This window comes from Molothrus aeneus, chromosome 11 (genome assembly GCF_037042795.1).
Source record: "Molothrus aeneus isolate 106 chromosome 11, BPBGC_Maene_1.0, whole genome shotgun sequence".
NCBI classification, from domain to species: Eukaryota; Metazoa; Chordata; class Aves; order Passeriformes; family Icteridae; genus Molothrus; species Molothrus aeneus.
The window spans coordinates 2356701-2375960 of NC_089656.1; the positions used below are offsets into that span (position 1 = coordinate 2356701).

At 42.1% G+C, this 19260-nt stretch overlaps 1 protein-coding gene across 3 annotated transcripts; it reads right to left on the reverse strand.

The window, feature by feature from the left end:
- Positions 1-69: 69 nt before the first annotated feature.
- Positions 70-19017, reverse strand: LSM14A (LSM14A mRNA processing body assembly factor). Of its 3 annotated transcripts, none has more exons than XM_066557505.1 (10): positions 18668-19017; positions 10994-11157; positions 9702-9834; positions 8658-8777; positions 6775-6951; positions 6400-6462; positions 5630-5809; positions 3999-4170; positions 2936-3164; positions 70-1873 (listed from the first exon to the last, which is right to left on the reverse strand). In XM_066557505.1, exons 1-10 carry the CDS (start codon positions 18786-18788, stop codon positions 1850-1852), a joined length of 1383 nt encoding a protein of 460 aa, XP_066413602.1. In that variant the 5' UTR covers positions 18789-19017; the 3' UTR covers positions 70-1849. The 3 variants fall into 3 exon arrangements, with proteins under 3 accessions (XP_066413602.1, XP_066413600.1, XP_066413603.1); XM_066557503.1 differs by having other exon boundaries at positions 8658-8780; XM_066557506.1 differs by lacking the exon at positions 6400-6462 and having other exon boundaries at positions 8658-8780.
- Positions 19018-19260: the final 243 nt, after the last annotated feature.

The following is a 19260-nucleotide window of genomic DNA, read 5'->3' on the forward strand; positions in this document are numbered from 1 at the left end:
GCACGCGCCGCCGCCGGGAGCGGCCCGAGCTCCGCCCCGCCCGCCCCGCGCAACAAAGGAGCGCCGCCGTGCCGCTTGTACTGAACAGTTTATTCTGGTTTAAAATAAAAAAACAGAAAGCCTGGGCGGGCCGGCCGGGCCGACGCAGGGTTTATTTACCCCCGGCCGCGGCTCCCGGCCCGGGTATTTACAGCTGGAACACCTCAGACAGTAAAGAGTTATTGCAACAGGACAGCACTTGCCTCTACGGTCAAAAATCTCAACAGGTGTTCAGAATCGTGACTTGTGGATCCCAAAAGGCAGTTGTTAAACATGCAAAAACATTACTAAACAATATTATCTAACTTCTACGGCTGTCAAATACTTGACCTTAATAAGGAAACCAATTACAAAATACTTCCTTGTAGTGCTATACAAAAGTTATAAAATTAAGATTCTATCAACCACTTTTAAATATTCCAATTTTTCAACAGTGCAGTTTTTCACGTCTTTATCACCACTGAACATTCTGAAGTAAAAAAAAATAAATCAGCAAATTAGATCAAAGTGATGTAATCTTTGGATCCCTTTATTCCTGTGGCCTTCATATACATACACAGACACAAATGACCAGGTTTCTATTTCAGCATATCAGAAAGTTGCAACTAGTTATCCAGAATTGGCAAAAAGTCCGTACTGTCATTTGTGACTTCGTGGTCTTAGAACCAGAGTCTCAATGTCTCCAAGCTACGGTCTATCAAAATGCAAACAACTTCAAACACTAAGAATTCTTTAAATTGCTCATGTCTACAGGTATTACAACAAAGTTAACGTTTCAAGAATTGACAATGGAGACAGACTTTTATCCCAGGCATTCCAGGAGAATCACCAACTCGTGTGCCTGGTCCATTATTAAAAAAAGTTAATATTTCTCACTAAGTAAAATTAATTGCAAATCTTGACATATGAAAATTCCTTTTCTCCTCTTTTTGAAAATATCTCCTTAACTTGGTCAAATCCTGTGATATACCAGAAACTACAAAATCAAATTCTTGCAAGAGCAGTGAAGCGTGTATCCAGTTTTGTGTAATGGAAGAACATTTTCAAAACTTCATTATAGTCCAAATATAAAATCAAACATTTAAGCTTGAAAAGCTGCTAAAGAAAAAGAAACCCAACTAATTCAGTGTTCTTCAGCATATCAACTTTCTGCAATAACAGTATGTTTACCGACTTAAAAATGTTTATTCTTTAAAAAATTAGTTGCTTTTTATACAGCTATACAAAGTTTGTAATGTTTCTTTGGCAATGGGATATAATGGAATTTTACAACTATATAAAAACTTTCCTTTGCCTAAGAAACAGTATTTACTGTGTGTACATATCTGACTGACAAAGCAAGTTTTCTACTGTCCAGCACCCTAGTTGATACAAGAACAACTACCTCAAAAGGGATTTTACAGGATTTCCAAAAAACAACCTTCGGTGGGTCAAAACACTCACAGTATCGACGGCCTTCTGCATACCATTGTCCTTACAACTTGAAGCAATTATCAAATACAGTTTAGTAATAAGAAAAATCCTTTCAGTGATGAAAAAATACTTAAAACTCCATCGAAGTACTGCTTATAATTAACTATACATAAGAAATTACTTATCCTTCTGTCTCAAATATATTTAATGCTTACTGTTTTCAAAGATGGCCATTTCTCAAAAGTAACTGCATTACACCCCTTTGAAATTAAATAGTTAAATCCCAGTGCTGGTGACAAGTATACAGCAAATTAACTTCATTCTTTGCAGAGATCAAAACTAATTCTCTGATTCAAGAAGATCTAGACGTTCACCTGGTTTGCAGCTTTCTCGTAGACTACGCAGCAACTTTGTTGTCTTTCTAGAGGGAACAAAAGCACAGTGTTAAAATTCATTTTGCAAAACAAACCCTACAAACTCATCTGGGCAACAGCCCTGGGGGCAGCTGTGCTGTGCTGGCCATTCCCCATGTCCTGCAGCAGAAAGGAGACCTCCAGAGGAGATCAGGCTGGCACTGAGCAGAGCAGCTCATCACTCCCAATACAAAGCACAGCACAAATCCTCAGCCCTTACACCACCTCCTACTCAACTGGACAGCAGCAAAACTCTCGTTCAGAAATTCAAATTGCTGACCTTCAATCCCTCATTTCCATTCACATTCAGCTACCCAAAGTTTCTTTAAGTGATAGGACTAACTGTTGAAAACTAATCAAGGAACAACTGAGGGATGTTTCTCACACAACACAGAGAAATGTGCTGTGATGTAACCTCCCATTTTTTTCAATAAAAAATTAAAATTTCTATAAAAAATCAGATATTCTTGTTTGCAAAACTCTAACTGCTCATGCAATAAAGTAGCAGAAGTTGGTGTTCTGTCCCAGTCAAAACTCTAAAAGCCTAGTTTTATCTGAACTTATCTGGATAGCTGTCTGATTCTAACCAGTACACCAGTCTGTAAGATTTGTGCCAACTCATTCACAAAGAATTCAAAAGTTTGTTGCACAATGGAAGCAAGTTAAATTATTCCCTCTCATTCTTTATACTTTAAAATATAAATGATGAGAGGGAATAATTTAACTTGCTTAACATAAATATAAAACTTGGAAAAATGCTTGCAATTTTCATCTCTAACACTTGCATTCAATCTGTAGAACTTTTTTCCCCTTCTTTTTCTTCTCCTCCCCAATACCAGCTATCAAATAGCTACTCAGGGGCATGTGACAGAAAGCAACCTTTACTTTTGGCTATTGATAGTAAAATGATGCCATGTGACTAAAATTTCCGCAGTAACGGCCTTTCAGAAAAGTAGCTCAGAGCCCCTGCAAAGCAGTTCTAGCTCAACATCAAATCTAGACTCAGGAGATGGCGAGCGCTCCTTTCCCAGGGCGGCGGGCTGGGGCAGAGGAACAAGAAGAGCATTTACCCTGTACTCGAAGTCGGCGAACTCCCGGCCTCCACGGCCCCCTCGGAATCCGCCGCGGAAGCCGCGCGGGGCGGGGAAGGTGCCCCTGGCGCCGCCCCGGCCCCGGCCCCCTCGGAAGCCGATGACGCCCCTGCCCCTGTAGCCGCCGCGGCCGCGGTTGGGGCGCAGGGGGATGCCGAAGGTCTCGGCGTTCAGCCGCCGCTCCTCGGCCCAGGTGGGTCGCCGCTCCCTGCAGCACAGAACCAACAGGGATTGCTGGAAACGCTCGGGAAGGGAGGGAGAGGTGCCCTCCGAGAGGGTGCAAAACCATCCATGAATCACACGGTAAATCTGCACAGTATCCCTTCCACAAGAACCCAGGGGTGTGCCACCGTTCACTGGGCTCATCGAGAAGGAATATGATGCAGAGTCATGAATTAGATATTAATAATGCTCGAAGAGTTTGCCACATTGAAAAGCACACTCTGCATCCTCTGCAGGCAGTATCATTTGAAGCAAGAAGCAGTCTGCAGTTACAGATGTTATTTTATCTGGCTGTGAGTACAACCAGCAACGCCCCCTCCCCCTCCTGCAAGTCAAAATAGGTCAGCACTCCACATCATCGTGTCTAATAAAAAGGCAGCAGCAAAGATAAGCTTGAATTTTCCTGAAATGCTATCTGTCCATTTGAGCAACACTACAGGCCGAGACAGTTACGTAATCTGCTTAGAAACCATTACCAAAGCAGGGTCATTATTGATTTAACTGAAGTGTTAATTTAGCAGCAAAGCAAAACAAACAAACCCCTCCACATCTTAGTAAACCTGGAAAGGAGATTCTAGAGCCTGTGCATTAAGTTCTTAAAGCATGGCCCTAAAACTTCTTAAAATACCTTCCTATGACCATATTGCACTTGCCCACAAAGAAATTTTGCACTTCTTATTCCTTATTTTTGCCAGCTGCATGTGGAAATAAGCTCTAATCACCTTTGGCTCAGAGTTGATTGCAGTGAGTAGCACTGACAGTAGCTCATGACATAAACATGCATTAAGCAGACTAACAAGCTTCTCCTTGCAGGCCATACCTATTGTCATCACAGGAAATGTTATCAAAGAAGGATTTGGTTTTGTCATAGTAGCAATTGGGTCCAAGTGGATCTTCCTCATCAGCATTCCCTTCGCTATTTTGGGTATCAACACCTGAGTCACCTTTGTCTTCTCCATTTACAGGCTTCTCTGGTTTCTCAAGTTTATCTTCTGGAAAATAAAAAGTAAACAGAAGCCTAAAAAAACCAGCCTAAAATAGCTGTTAAGTTTTTCCCAGTCAGACAGGAACTATATTGCATGCTACAAAAATAATTTAATGTGGAAATCAAACAACTTAACATATAAATTAGGATGTATTGCTGTCTGGAGGTTTCTATGCTTCCTGTGGGTTTAGTTACCAAAAAACCCTGCAGCAGAACAGATTTGACACCCATCTATTTTCTCCCCTCTTCAGCTACCTCCTTCCTGGCCTCAAGAGCCTCATTCAGTGAATCCTCCTAAAAGCCATCCCATGGTTTTGTTCATCCCCTTTGTCCTTCTCCTTTGCCTTCTGGTTTTGCTGCCTCTCCTCTGAGAAGCAGGGCCAGCACTCTAACTTTGTGATGTATTTATTTCCTAAAAATGCCTCAAGTTCAACTCACTGTTTTAATCAGTACTGAAAACAAAGCTGATAGTTCAACATCAACAGCTGTTGCTATCTTCAAACCTCATTCCTAAATGTCTACAGCTTAAATCTCACAATGCTGTGCATGAACTTCAGATAACCAGCTCAACCTTTCCACACCACACACAAGAACTACCACACTCCAAACATTTCTATAGCTATTTATGGTTAGCATTCCCTTTTCTCTTTATCATTCTGAAAAAACCAGTATCAACAGCAAACCATCAACTGATTGAGAAACGATCCAGAAAAACAGGTGAGCACCACAGGACAGATCTTAAGGGACTCAACTGGTGTTTTTACTCTACATTGAAATCTGACCATTTATTCCCACCCCTTGTTTCCCAGCCTTTAGCCAATCATTCACTGAAACAGGGAACTCACTGTATTAACCTGCAACAATTTTGTCCAAAAATAGCAGCAGCAGTGTAACAAACAGGTGGCTGGTCACAAGAGAATGAGGTAATCAAAACAGAAGCCTGCTAGAAAACCAGTGCTGGCAGCATGGTTTCTAACTACTCCTGTGTTCCTCTGGGAAAGGGTAAAAGCAAGGCAATGCCAGAAACTTTCAAACAAACTCTCCTACGTACTACAATGAAGTTCTGATCCCAAACTCCTTTGCTTTTGGTCTATAATTGACATTATAATTTTGGTCTAATAATTGAAACCTAAAACATGGATTTTCTTTCATTGCATCCTTTCCAGAATTTTAAAGTCATAAATGTTATTGGGACTTCTGGTTAAGTAATCTGCATTTTTAACAGAGACTTATTAGAACTTCACAGATTATATCTACTAGTTAAAATTTGTTAAAAACTCAGTGACCCAAGTATTTAATTAACATATGACTTCGATTTACTTATTAATTGGTTTTTAAATTTATTTTTTAATGACTGCAAGCAAGACTTAATACTAAATGCTTTTTAAGAGTTGTTCTCCGAGGTAGGATCAAAACAGCAAGACACAGTTTTTCCATGCTCAAATCTAAAGCAAAAATTGTTTTACCTTTTAATTTAAGTTTATTATGAAACTCTCTATCAATTTCCTCCTTATTGAATTGTGCATTTGCACTTTCAAAGTCAAAGTCCTTCTCAAACTTCATTGGCCCATCCCTCCTGATACCAAATCTTCCTCGGCCCCCTCTGTGACCTCCGCGGCCTCTCCGCACTGCAGGTGCACCTGGAACTGAAAAGAGAGAAATTCTGTTGGGTTTTGCTTTGTGGATTGGCTTTTTTCTGAGGATGGTGGAGGGTGTTTTGTGTTTTGGTTTGATTTCTAATTCCTGGGCTAACAGGCTGGGACTTCAGAAGTGCAAGAAGAGAATGCCTGTTGTTTGAAGTCCCATCAGAGCAGCTTGTAATTTGTAAATTCACTTACAGTAATGATGAAAGTGACACAGAAGGCATAACAACACTAAATTTGTGTGTTAAAGACTCTCTAGAAGTCATTAAAAGCTTTTGGAAGACAAGCTAAAATATTAGTGGCTTTTCAATCAAGTATATTTCTACAAAGGCTTTTATTTCATGCTATTATGTTTATAAATCTGCGACGTAAACATATACTTGATTCATATTTTTGTTTAAATTGATTGCTTAGTATAAAACAAGAAAATATTTTTCTCTTTAATGTTGACTTCATTTGCTTGTATTTTTCTGGCTCAATGCGAAGTTCTTACCCTCTCAAAGCAAAATGTGAAAGAATTTATGTATTTTAGCAAATTTAAAAAAAGTATTGGTCTGAAAGCAATGATAGCTATTTCTCAAAACATCATTTACCAATTTGTCGTTTGTTTTCATTTCTGAGTTCATTTTCTGATCTTGAAACCTTGTGTGCTTCAGCTAAAGTTGGAAATAAAAACATGATTTGTTTATCCAATTAGGTATTTTTGATCATACTTTTGTATATATAGTTCAGATTTTTAAAAAAATCCAAACCTATAAATGTAAATCACATGTTTAAATCATAAAAGAAAAAAAAAGTAATTTAGAATATATGCTTAAATTTAAAAAGAAATATGTATCTAATGCAGGTCTCTGCTGGCCAGCCTACCAGTAGCAGACAGCAGGAAAATTCCTATGTACAACCCTTTAAAGGAGCACTTTGTATGTGTATGGAAGGAATGGAGCTGTATGAAAACTGTCCAAAGCTACCTCGTCTGTGCTCTTGGTTCTCTAGGGATTTTTGGCTTGCAGACACCAAAGGTCTGGTTTGTACAGGACTCCTCCTCCCAACTGGTGCTGGAGTGGGCAGGTGGGCTGAAGCTGTTTGTACAGCTTGTTCCATGGTGGGGCTCCTTCTCAAATGGTCCATCTGAGGGCTTGAACGACCTGGGGGAAAAACAAAACCAAACCAAACCCCACAGGGTTATTTCTCATCTACAGAGGTGACTTACTGGAGTTACTGGTCTCAGCCAATCTAGGCTGACAGGTTTATCTGCCTTAGCACTTAAGGCAGCTGTGTCCAAAAAAAAAAATATTCTGCACCATCAGATCCACTAATTCAGAATAAAGGATGTTTAGGAATACCCCTTCCCTCAGTCTATAATGAAATAATAGGTAGGACACCCAACCCCTACCAACCTATTCATGATGTACATTTAGCTGTGGAATCAAACTTTGGCATTGATTGGAGGTAAAAATGCTCCTTCTGCCCTCCTGGCATGCCAAGTGGGAAGGGGCTGCCCAAAGGCAGCTGTGATGCAGCTCAGGCACTGCTGCAGGATCCCTGCCCACACAAGGACAGTGCCACGGGCTGGGCTCAGAGCAGGGAAGGAGCTGGGGGAGCTGCCCCACACTGCCCTGCTCACACAGGGGCTGCAGGCAGAAGCACCCTCAGCATGGAGCCACTGACCCAGCCAGACAAGCTTACAACATCAAATAGGTACATTTAATAATTAGAATAAGACTCAAGTCCCAGTAAGTGAGAGAACAAGGTTCTATCTGTCTCATTACAAACCAAAAGGAAAAGAAACAATAAACCAAACCCATGAAGAAAACAATAAATCCAACCATACCACACTTGCAATTGACAAAGACAAAAATATTTCTAAAAGCAAACACTCAGAGAAAAGCACAGGAAGTGTTGTGGCAGAATGTATGTTCAGCATGTCCACAAATGGTGCAGGCTTGAACTGCAGAAAACCAAACTTCTGTTTCAACAGAGAAATGCTCAGCATACTTTTGCCCCTTGCATTCATCCAACAAAGTAGAACCTATTTTTGGCAAAATTTTAGAAACACTCCTAACGGGTATACAAACCTCAGCTGGAATTTTGGGGAAAAAAACTTTGCTGTAAGTGTTTTGCCTTTTAATATGATTGCATAATTTAAAAACAGCATTAGAAATATATCTTGGCACACACTTTGACAGCAAGGAAGAGTGGAAGAGCAGGAAATAATGGGGTTTGGGTTTTTAAGGAGCAATGTTAACAACATCTGCATGAAGGTAAGGGTGAAGGTGTTCAATGTTCAGTTTCCTTTTTCTTTGCCATTCAAATATCATCCAAAATCTCATTTTTTCCAATATTACATAAACTATCTGTAGAGTTCCTGTTAATATTAAGCTGATTTAAAAGTCATGTCACCACCTCTTAATCAGGTCTGCTGTTAGTATCATCATGTACCTATGCATGAACAGAAGAACTACAGTTAGGAATAAAGATTTTAAAATTTTAAGCTGAAGGACTTCCCATTTCACTCAGTATGAAGTATCTGCAGTTCTGCCATGTTATTAACAAAACTAAATTCTGAATTTCCACATGTATCTGTTTGCTGACACTATTTCACTTAATTAAGCCCAGCTTCTCAGTACAGGTGCTTTAAGGGTAACAATAAATGTGTTACTGCCTGCAGCACTGCAGGATGTAGAGAAAACACATTTAAAGAGCAAACCAAAGGCTCTCAGTGTCTCCTGGGTCTAATACCAAGTGTTTTCATGAGAAAATTCAGCTGTTTGGTTGGCATTTCTGGCAACCACCAAAATCACATGGACACAACTTGTCAAAAAAAAATTGAAGTCACTAAAGAAGACTTTACCTTGAGACATCTGTGTTTTTAGTGATCTTGCATCTGTTGTAAATGCAGAACCAACTGCAGTGCTTTGGGACATGCTAGCACTGCCTGAAGAGTCTGTTCCAAAAGATGTTAAAGAACCTCCTGCTTTGAAAGAAATAATATAGTTGTAAAATCTGGTTTAGACTTTTTTTAAACTAGCACTAAATGATTAGTGAAGCTTTCTTAAGCTTCACTAAGTTATTCTAGACTACATGTAAGTCTGCCCCTCCCATGCACTTTTAGTTTAATCTAACAGATGTATGCACATAGGCTGGTAAGACTAATATCTCGATTTTTCAATCTAAAATGAAAAACAAAAGAGCACTTCTAACTTCGCCATCACAAGTATTAACAAAACAGTCATCTTATGGAGCCATCCATGTTATTGGTATACATTTCCACTTAAGATCCCTTCAGCAAAAATATGACTGTTAATTGATATCAAATTATGGCCAATTCTACAGCCATTCTTTTGCATGGCTAACATTTTCAGGAGTAGCACTGCTGCCAGGACAGTTATGAGACTCTAAGTTCCTTTGAGAAAAACTAAACTGTGAAATAGACTCTCAGGGAAGAAGGAAAGTTGCTTGGTGAGTCTCAGAGAGAACGTGCAGTCTAAAGGAGCACCTAGCCCATGAAGCTCACAAATACTTCCAGCATCTATTTCCCAGCCAGCCAACACCTCAGGAACAGCTGGGGGATTGCACTGCCACGTGGTTGCTGAATAATCCCAATCCTTAGTTAAGGCACACAGCACGTGGTGAACCCAGCAGCTATAGGGCTTCTCTGGAGGGGCTGCCTCTACCCCTTGTGAAATACCATGAATGCTGGTCCCTCTGAGATAGGTGTTTAGCTCTCAACCATAATTATTTTAGGATGCAGACTACAAAGAACTCTCTACTTTCAAGCTAAACTGCAGAACTAACAGAGGTGGAAGACTTTGATGAAACTCTAGGCAGTGGTTGCTGTCTGTGCACCCAGAGAGCCTCAGTGCCAGGAAAACAGAGAGAAGCAACGTGAACCTACCAACTCCCACGGCGCCGAACTGCTGGCCCACCAGCGGGCTGGGGCTGAACTGGCTGTACGCAGGCATCCTGCCAAAGGGACCGTAGGAGCCCACGGACTGGAATGAGGACGCGGTCGAAGATCCTAGTGAGGACTAAAGACAGAACACACAACACACTAGCAAAAATCCATATTTACACCAAAATTAGGAAATAGTTCTGTGAGGCAAGACATGGAGAAACTCTAATAAAAACATTTTCACAAGTAGGTACAGCTTACAGACATGTGGAAACAGTAACACAAAATTATGCAATCTTTTCCCCATAACCTCAGACACTCTCTTGTCCAACACACACATATAAACTTTGTTGGCAAATTTAGGAAGTGTCCTGTCTTTTTCCTTGAAGTTTCAAACCCCACAGGTACAATAAGACACCCAAGCACACTGGAGGAGGCTGGGGTTATCACTGTTATTGGGGTTCACAGTAATGCAACTTCGCCACTCTTGACTACAACTGACAGAGGGACTTGCACCGAATTTAATAAAAGTCAGTGGAGAAATGCAAGGGCACATCATAAGGAAGTTCAAAGAATTTTATCCTACAGAATAGATAAAGCAGAAGAATTTTATTACATGGGATTATCGACCTCCATTTGAAGCAAGAGATTTCCTCTTGCTCTCGGGGATGACTTTTAAGATACTTCATAAGTACAACCAAAAAGCCAACAAATTTCTGAGAAAACTATTTATCAGTCTGTTTAGTACAAAATGACAGATGAATCAAATCTGAAGGCTTCAAGTTGTAAGCTGCTTTCCCCTCAGAAACCAAGTATTCACTATTCAAACAACTGCCTTACAGTATGAAGCCTTTTTGAAAACATAGCTAGATGAAACACTTTAAAGTCACAGTTAGCAAAAAATGTTGAACATTAAAACAAAAATAAAACTAACAAGCAAAAAAAAGCCACTAATTATCTGGAGATATTTCATCATCTACTCCATTTGATTTATACCAAGTCTGATCTGCCCAAGAACTATGTGTCCTAAGCCAAGTCCCTTTCGAAAAAGGCATCAAGACCTACAAAACATCATTAGTTGGTTTTGAAAAGACCAAAAGCAGCTTTGGTATGTAGTGCAGTGTGCTAGAGTTAGATTTCAACCTTCATTTTCACAGTTAAAGACTGACAGGAGAAGATCCTTCCAGAGCTCTTTCCACTGGGTTGTGAACGTTCCAGTGACGAACACCTGAACTTTTAAACTCTCAGCTAGAGAGCACTTCAGCACAAGGATTTCCCCCTCTGCTGTGACTCACCTGGACAATGGCAGGGTCCTGGGGCAAGGAGCACTGAGGTTTGGGTGGCTCACACACAGTCAGGTCCTTGATGTCGCTGCCACGGAAGATGATGTACTCGAAGACCTCATCGCGGGGCGGGATGGGTCTGTCCGTCGGTCTGTCCTCTGTACCAAAGGAGCGAACTGCAGATTGGCAAGGGAGACAGAGAATGAAACATCCCATGTTCAACAACAGCCTTTCAAATATACTGCAGAGACCAACAGCTTCAAATGAAAGGGATAAAATTTCATTGAGAAAAAACCTTATTGAATAGGCATCATATTCTTTATCAACTCTCCTCAGACAAACGTGATTGAAGCTAAAACATCTGAGTTAAAACCCAAGCCAAAAGACTGAGACATCACTCATGCTATTAATTACATTGAATATTTCAAATGTTTGGTGAGGGGAAGGGGAAGCAGCAAGGCAGGTTTTTTTGGCTGTTAAGTCAATCCTATGAATCAAGAAATAAATGAGTTTACATACTTCATATTCTGCCTTTGCAAAACAGGAAAAATATGCTAATACTACTAAAATCTGGAACATTAAGAATTATCAAATGTGAATTCCTCAAGAGATCCAAAATTAAATAAAAGAACAAGAATTCTGTGGTATGTATTTACAATTTTCCCTAAGCAAAATGCATTCTTCTTGCTGGTGTAAGGTTCATATGATGTCATATGATCTCTGCCAAATTAAGCAAGCTCACTGGGGCATAACCATCTTCCTAGTGTGCACTATAGCAAGACATGAAATTCCTTGTATGAATTCCAGCAGCTTTCTGAGTGCACAGCAATGAAGCAATGAAGCTCTTCCTTTTGCACCACGTGCAATCACCACCACTGTACATGGACACCATCACTTTGCTGTCACTGCCCTCTCAGAAACTTTTCCCCACCCTTAGACTGCCAGCCCTGGGTGAGTATCAAATGAAAAAAACAAAGAACTGAAGAAGAGAATTGTCTCTGAGGGTTAGTTGTGTAAGCAAAAAACTAAACAATGGACTGAAACCAGAGAGGGGAAAAAACAAACCCCCAAAATCATGACAGTCCCATTCAATCACAATCTCATTAACTTGTAGCAGCTTAACAATCCCTCATGACTGCTTTTGCTCCAGCCTTCTAGAAAGTGTTTGTTTGCTTTGCAAGGTACAGGTTATGCTGAGAAAAAAAAAAAAATCTGTATTTTGCTTTAATTTAGCAAAATTAGATTTCCCTCCATTCTCAGATGCATCAACCTTTTGGAGACATCATTAGGCACTTATTTGCAGCCATAGAATCATTAGTCTTTTCTTTTCAAGAAAAGCAGAGTCTCCTGTAGAGATGTATAAAGTGATACTGAGTCATTTCTCGGGCTGCACCAGCCATCTTCCATCACTGTTGCTTCTTGTGATACTGCATAAACAGAGCTTAACATCAGGTATTCAAATCTTTTTAAGAAGCATAATTCAGGGGTAAAGAGATCATGCCCACACTACAAAGAAAAGTATCATTAAGTAGTTACAATGACTTTGTTCATGTATCATCAGTGAGCTGACTTTCATGATCTTTTCTGTTTCTGTGCATCTAAAAGTCTGCTCTGAATGCAAAGTGTGAGCACTGTAAAAAGGCACACGCTGTTCAGTTCATGTCAGTCCTTGTTAGAAAGGAATCTGGCTTCTTTTCCTTTACAGAAAAAAGTGTCTGGAGCTTAAGAATTCACAGAAATTAACTCAAAGTAATGCACAGAGGCTTAATAACATTATCAGTGGGTCATGTGCATTCCTGGGTCAGTTCATCCCATTGCTTTTTATTCACCAAGCTTTTCTATTTCACTATCCTGACCATGGCTCTACCCTCACTTTCTGGCCATCTTATACCCTATTTATCAGCTAACTAATAAATTCTCTTGGACTTCCTTTCCATCATTTGACCTGCTGCCTTGGTAAGTAAAACCAAAGTTGATTTTGTACTGCTTCACACTGAAATGGTTTCTCTAGTAGCCATTTTGTCCACAAAAGTGCACAAAAATGGCCAGAGTGTGATCAGTTAGTTACCAAAGGATTTTCCTTTCTAGCTAAAGTGAAGAAACTACTCTACAGAAACACCACAGAGAAAGGGTGCTAAGTTGGAGGGTTGCATCTTGCCTTTACATGGAAATAAAAATCTGATGAACTGTGGAAGAAATATGTTTGGAAAGTACTTCTCTTAAGGCAGAGCTACACTACACAGGTAAGTATTTCAATATTAATACCAATGTCCATGACACATATAGGAACAGTTCTAACACCCTTTAGAACTGTTATTTCACTTACATAACAATTACCTTTCTCCATTCTAAACCAATTAAAAAAGGGAACCACCAGACTTTCATCTACTGACATGCTGAAAGAAGTAAAGGGATTTCAGTTATGTTAAAAAATTGTCTTTTTCCACACCATGAAATCACCATAACATCAAAAGGAAGTCTTTCAGTGCCAAAATTTAGAATTCATCTTTAAGAGATTGAACTGTCTATGCAGCTAACTGAAGACCCTGATAGGGTTGCCAGTGGTTTATCAATAAAACACATCAAGACTTGCTACTAGAAGTTTGACTCTTCCTTTACTTCTCCCCTGCCCCAAATCAAACTGGTTTGATCACAGCCTTCTGCAAAATATAAACCCACTTTCATCCAATGAAGATCTGCTCTGCTGGAGAGGGGTAAGCAAACTCCCCTGATTTGCAGCTCAGACTCGCTCTCTCACCACAAGCAACCAAAATAACCCCTCCAAGTGCAACTTCCTTTGAAAATAGGAACCAGAACTGTGTGTGTGGTGTCTTAAGAAGGGCTGCCTGACGAGCCCACCCCAGTCAGGTCCTTCAGAGTAGTGTTAAGGAGTTGAAAGTTACTTTTTGTGTATTGCAAAGGCATACCTACCTGTACAGTTTGTATTTTCCTCGCTTAGATGAGGATTTAACACAATCTGAGCTCATTAGAGTAAGAAGTCTAATATTAGAAGTGGCCAGAAGAGCAGGATTTTACAAAGAAATAGCTTTTACCATGTTTTCTCATACTCAGTAATACTCAGTTGCCAGAGTATCAAAAGCACAAGGTATTGGAGCAGCAGCAGCAGGCTTAGAGCCCTGTCCAGCTCTGACTCTTGGGGAATTTCCTCAGACTATCTCCTTCCTCCAGAACAAGGTGCAGTAGTTCATATATAGCAAAATACTGAAGAGGGAGAGGAGATTAAAATAAGCACAAAAAGATTGTCTTGTGAAAGACAATCTTACAACTGCAGTAAATTTAATTAATTTTACCTTGTCTACTCCAGGATTGTTTTTTCTGTTATTTTTGAAAGAGCTAAAGTGGCTTAAGGACTTGCAAACAAAAGGACAAGCAGTACACATTAAAAGCAAACTTATTTTTTGTCAGTGTAAATATACACAAGTCAGTAGCTATCTAAAATAACTAACTCTCTTGAGCCTATTAATCTATATACTTGTGCCCAAGTGAGCAAAGTTTTGTACAGATTTTGACAGTGATATTACAGTATATGATATTTTAATGTATATTACCATATTATACTACTGTAGCATTCAATGGCCACACTGCAACTTTCCCTGTCATTAGTCAGTATAGATATTACTTGTTGATTAACACAGGCAATCTAAGCAGAAGTGAAGGCAGTGACTCTGCCCCCACAAGGTGGATTCCTGCAAGGATTCAGGCTGTGCACAGCAGTGCCTCTCTCCTCTCCCCAGGAGCAAACACACACACACGCACAGAGGCACCAGGAGGAGCACGGCCGCTGAAAGGAGAGCACCACAGGTGAACGAGTCATTGCAGTTGCCTCCTCTCCCTCCACTGCAGCCATGCTCTGATGCCTGCACACACAGCAGCTCCTTCCCCAGACAATGACCTCAGCCTGCATTCCCTCGCTCGCAGGGAGATGGAGCAGGCTTTGACAAGAGGAATTTTTCTGCTGTGACATACTGTGCCCAAGTTTGGTTTGGCACACAGGCCCTAACCTTCAAGACATGCAAGGAGCATGTTACTTAACTGACTAAAAAATACACTCCTAAAAACTGAAAGAAATGTAACCCTTCCCTTTCCTGCTCCCACCCCTGAATAAGCTCAAGCTCAGGATTTCAACTTTCCTCTGGCTGCATTTCTGAGTCTTTCACCTGCATTAACTCTGTAGAAGTCTGAAAGGGAAGTTTTCCTTTGGATGTGTCATTGTACCATGGACAACACTATCACAGATGGTTGAACATTCCAGAAGTTGAACTACTTCTTAAAATTACCAAAAGCTGTTTCATTAGTATCTATCAATTATCATGGTCCCAACTGCAACTCTCAGTGGTGCAGGAGTTGCTAAGTGAGAACTGATGCATTATAGCAGAGACAATAGATAATTCTGGTTCTTATACTCACATACCTAAGGATTTCCTGCTGTTGAAGGAACAAAGCTTTTTCTGACACAATATGGTTGTTCTTACACAGCATTAAAAATAACTCTCTCTATATCAGTGCCTTGAAATAGAAAAGCATTATCTATAACTGATATGAAAGATCACATCTCCTTGTCAGTGCCACAACATTTAAGATCAAGCACTGTTAGAATTCTGTAAATGCCCCAGGTAGGGCAGCAATCATTTTCCAGCAAGAAAACTAACCATAGCTTGCAAACTCCTCTTAAATTGCTTGGGCTTAATGATGTTTTAAAAATTAATAACCAATTTTTAAAAAACTAAGTGTTAACTAGAACCATGAACTAGAAGGACATTTCCAGTTATTTTAACTTGAGGCTTGACAATAGGAGTGAGTGGGTTTTGGTTGCAGACACTGTCTCTGAAAAGCTGCTGATCCAAAGAGAACATATGCACCAATAACATTTGAGAGCCTCAAATGTCTGCACAGCTTGCAGTGTTTGGGATGCACTGTGGATGGGGGTTTCCCCTGTTATTTAAATAACACTTATACACTCTGTGAGAGGATGCATCACTTCACCTTGTCAGACTCCAGCTTAGGTTAAAAATGCTATGCTCAATATTTTATAGCTCCTATCCTTCTCTAGCTGTGAGATAGAGGCCACAAGTTTAGCTCAGTGAACAGATCCCCACGATGTAAACAAAATGCTGATTAGAGAACGAGAGCAGATTGCCCCGGTAAGGAAGGACTACAGCCTGTGCTGGCAACCCAAAAACTCATTTCTGTCTGAAACCCTCGACAATTTTGGACAATTGAAGGCATGCCATGAACACAACTTCATGAGATTAATCTCTGACTGCTTCAGCCCACACAAATCCTACAGCTGGGCAAATCTGTAGTTATTCAGGAACAGACTCTAGCTCTGCTTTTGCACTTGATGTCACCATTTCAGAACCTCAGTTAGAATATGAATAATGCTAAAGTGCCCTGTATTCAATTCAGGGAACAGTCATGTCACACACACCTCACGGCTCAGCAACTGAAAGCATCAAATCTTTTGGGGGTTTATTTTGTGTCTCTCTCTGGCAAAAAGAAAAGACATCTGTGGTCAAGATTCACAGTAAACAGTTCTAGTCTGACTTCTGGACTCAGCAAAAGAAGAAGAGGTAACTATCAGCTGATCAACATATTTACAGCTAGAGTACAAGTTCTGCTTCTTTCCCAAACAGAGCTGGCCAATAATTGAGCACTCCTGCCCCCCTACATACACGCTGTCACATACATTCAGTGGCTGAGCCTGCAGAAAGCTGAATTCTCTGGAGTGGAGCATTCTGCTGATGAGCACAGAGAATGCTCCACACTCTAACACGGTGTTAGCAGCTCCACATTCATCTCGAGATTTTTGGTTCCAGGTGGCCTAGAAATACTGGTTTATTCTCTTCTGAATCATAACACTATTACAAAATACACATTCTTCAGCTAACTCAGCCAAGTTTTATTCAAGTAAATTCAGTGGTTTAGATTTACATTTCTGATGAGAGCTAGGAGAAGAAAGTAGATCAGACTTGTAACTGTAGTTTGATCTATCTTAAATATGCACACTTTGGCAGATACACCACAACATGACTTAACCACTCTTGAGAAGTCATGAAAAATTGCCTTGGTCAGCACTAAATCAGTCTAATTTTGGACAAGACTATCACAAGGTCCTCAAGGATAGGATTCTTTTTCTATGTGCTTTTGTACAAACCTTAACAATCACAGCATGCAACTGGAATTTCTGAACATTTATTTTTAATCACAATATCCAGCTTTTACTTGTATAAACCAAAACCAGCTGTCCTTTCAAAGTAGATAATGCAACTCCAGCCAGGCAATTTAACCTAAAGGCAGCTTTAGAAATAAGCAAAAATCACACAGTGAAAGCTAACTCTGCCCCAAAAGCAAAATGTGCAAGCCTGGGACCAAACCCACCGTAAGGTGTTTGAAAGCCCACGTATCGCAATTTACAAAACAAAGTAACTTATTTCTTAAACAATAACGGGGGGAGGTGTTGCTTGCGAGGAGGGAAGGCCTTAAAGTGACACAGCGCACAAACAGAAATTACCACAAAGGGTAGCGAGAGCGAACACACTCACGGTATGCACCAGCACCAGGGCAGCTGTGCAGAACGGAGCGGACCGGCGCTGAGCCTCTGCTATGGGCCACGAACCGAGCTCTGGAACCCTCTCTGTCCCAAATATTTCATTTACAAGCACTAAGTTTTCCTCTTCCCTAATGGCTGTATGGACTTTCTGCTTTTACATATGAATTTAGATTACTTAGCAAGACTTCACAGATGCAAGAAGTGTAAAGGAAAAAAATGCTGAGTGCTGCAGAATCTATTATAAAGAGGTTATTAAAAGTTCTGACTTAATGTTTTACTTTGAGAATTAATTACCATGCATGAGAAACACTGAAGTCCTTCGGACGTCCAGTTTCAAAAATTCTCTTTTTTGGCCCCAACTCTCTTCTCAGTAAACCTGACTTTCTAACTTTCTTATACATTCACAAAGATCTCTTCTCTTTCTCGATATAAAAATGTGTTTGTGTGTATATATATATATATCTTGTGGCCGATAACATTCTCGTACCATTTCGGACTACACTGTGCCATACACCTCCAAAATTAACAGCTTACGTTCAGCTTTTGTCGGTAATCCAGCACTCAGGATTCCTTTCAGACCCGAGCTGTCTGCCGTCCTAAGATGCAGAGCAACCCAGTCATACACGGCCCTATACCCTGTAGGTCTGGAATTCTTAGCGATGCAAAGAAAACCTCCTTCTAGCCTCCCCCTCCTACTCCTTTTCACGCACTAGCTCCGGACCGCTTTCACCGCCACGGGTTTCATACTCGCACTCTACTGGGAACAGCTCCGAGCAGCCCCCGGCACGGAGCCGCTGCCGGCTCCTCTCGCCGAGGGTCCCTTCCCGGAGCGGGGGGAACGGGGGAGCGGGGCCTCGCAGCGCCGCCGCTATCACATCAAACCCTCTCTCGCCTCCACCTCCCCCGCGGGACGAGGCGGGCTCTGACCGAGCTCCGCCGGGCCCCCGCAGGCCGAGCCCGCCCGCCGGGCCCCCCCAGCGCCCGGCCAGCGCCGCGGCTCCGGCTCCTGGGCCGATCCCGGTGCCGCGGCCTCGATCCCGTCCCGCGGCCGCGCTCCCCGAGCGCCCCTCCCCGAGCGCCGCCGGGCCCGCTCCTCCGGCCGGCCGCGTCCTTACCCTTGGCCAGCGCCACCGTGGAGTTCTCGGTGTCGATGGTGTACAGGATCCCCTCATAGCGGATCTCAGCCTTGGAGATGAGGCTGATCTTGCTCCCGATGTAGGGCGTCCCCCCACTCATGGCGCTGCTTCTCGGTCAGGGACACCCCTTCGCCGCTGCCGAGGGCTCCTTAAGCTAGGCACAAGTAGCCAAGCAACCCCGCCCCCGAGTCGTAGTAGATGCTGTCCTCCCGTCGCCCCGAGCCGCCGCTCTCCACACAGCGGAACCCCTGGCACAGCCCTCCACGGAGCACTCAGCACGGCCCGCGCCCCGCGGCTCCCAACATGGCCGCCGCCTTCATCTTCCCTCACAGCGCCCCCCCCCCCGCCCGGCCCGCCAGGTGCATGCCGGGAGCGCGGCTACTCTCGCGAGAGCTGCGGACGCAGACGCTGACTTGGAGGCGGGGAACGTCGCGGAGCGGCGTCGGCGTTCCGCGCGCGACGGCGGGAGCGGAGCTTCGGCACCTCCCGGTCCAGCTCGGCTCTGCCCGGTCCCGTTCGGCACCTCCCGGCCCAGCTCGGCTCTGTCCAGCTCTGTCCGGCCCAGCTCGGCT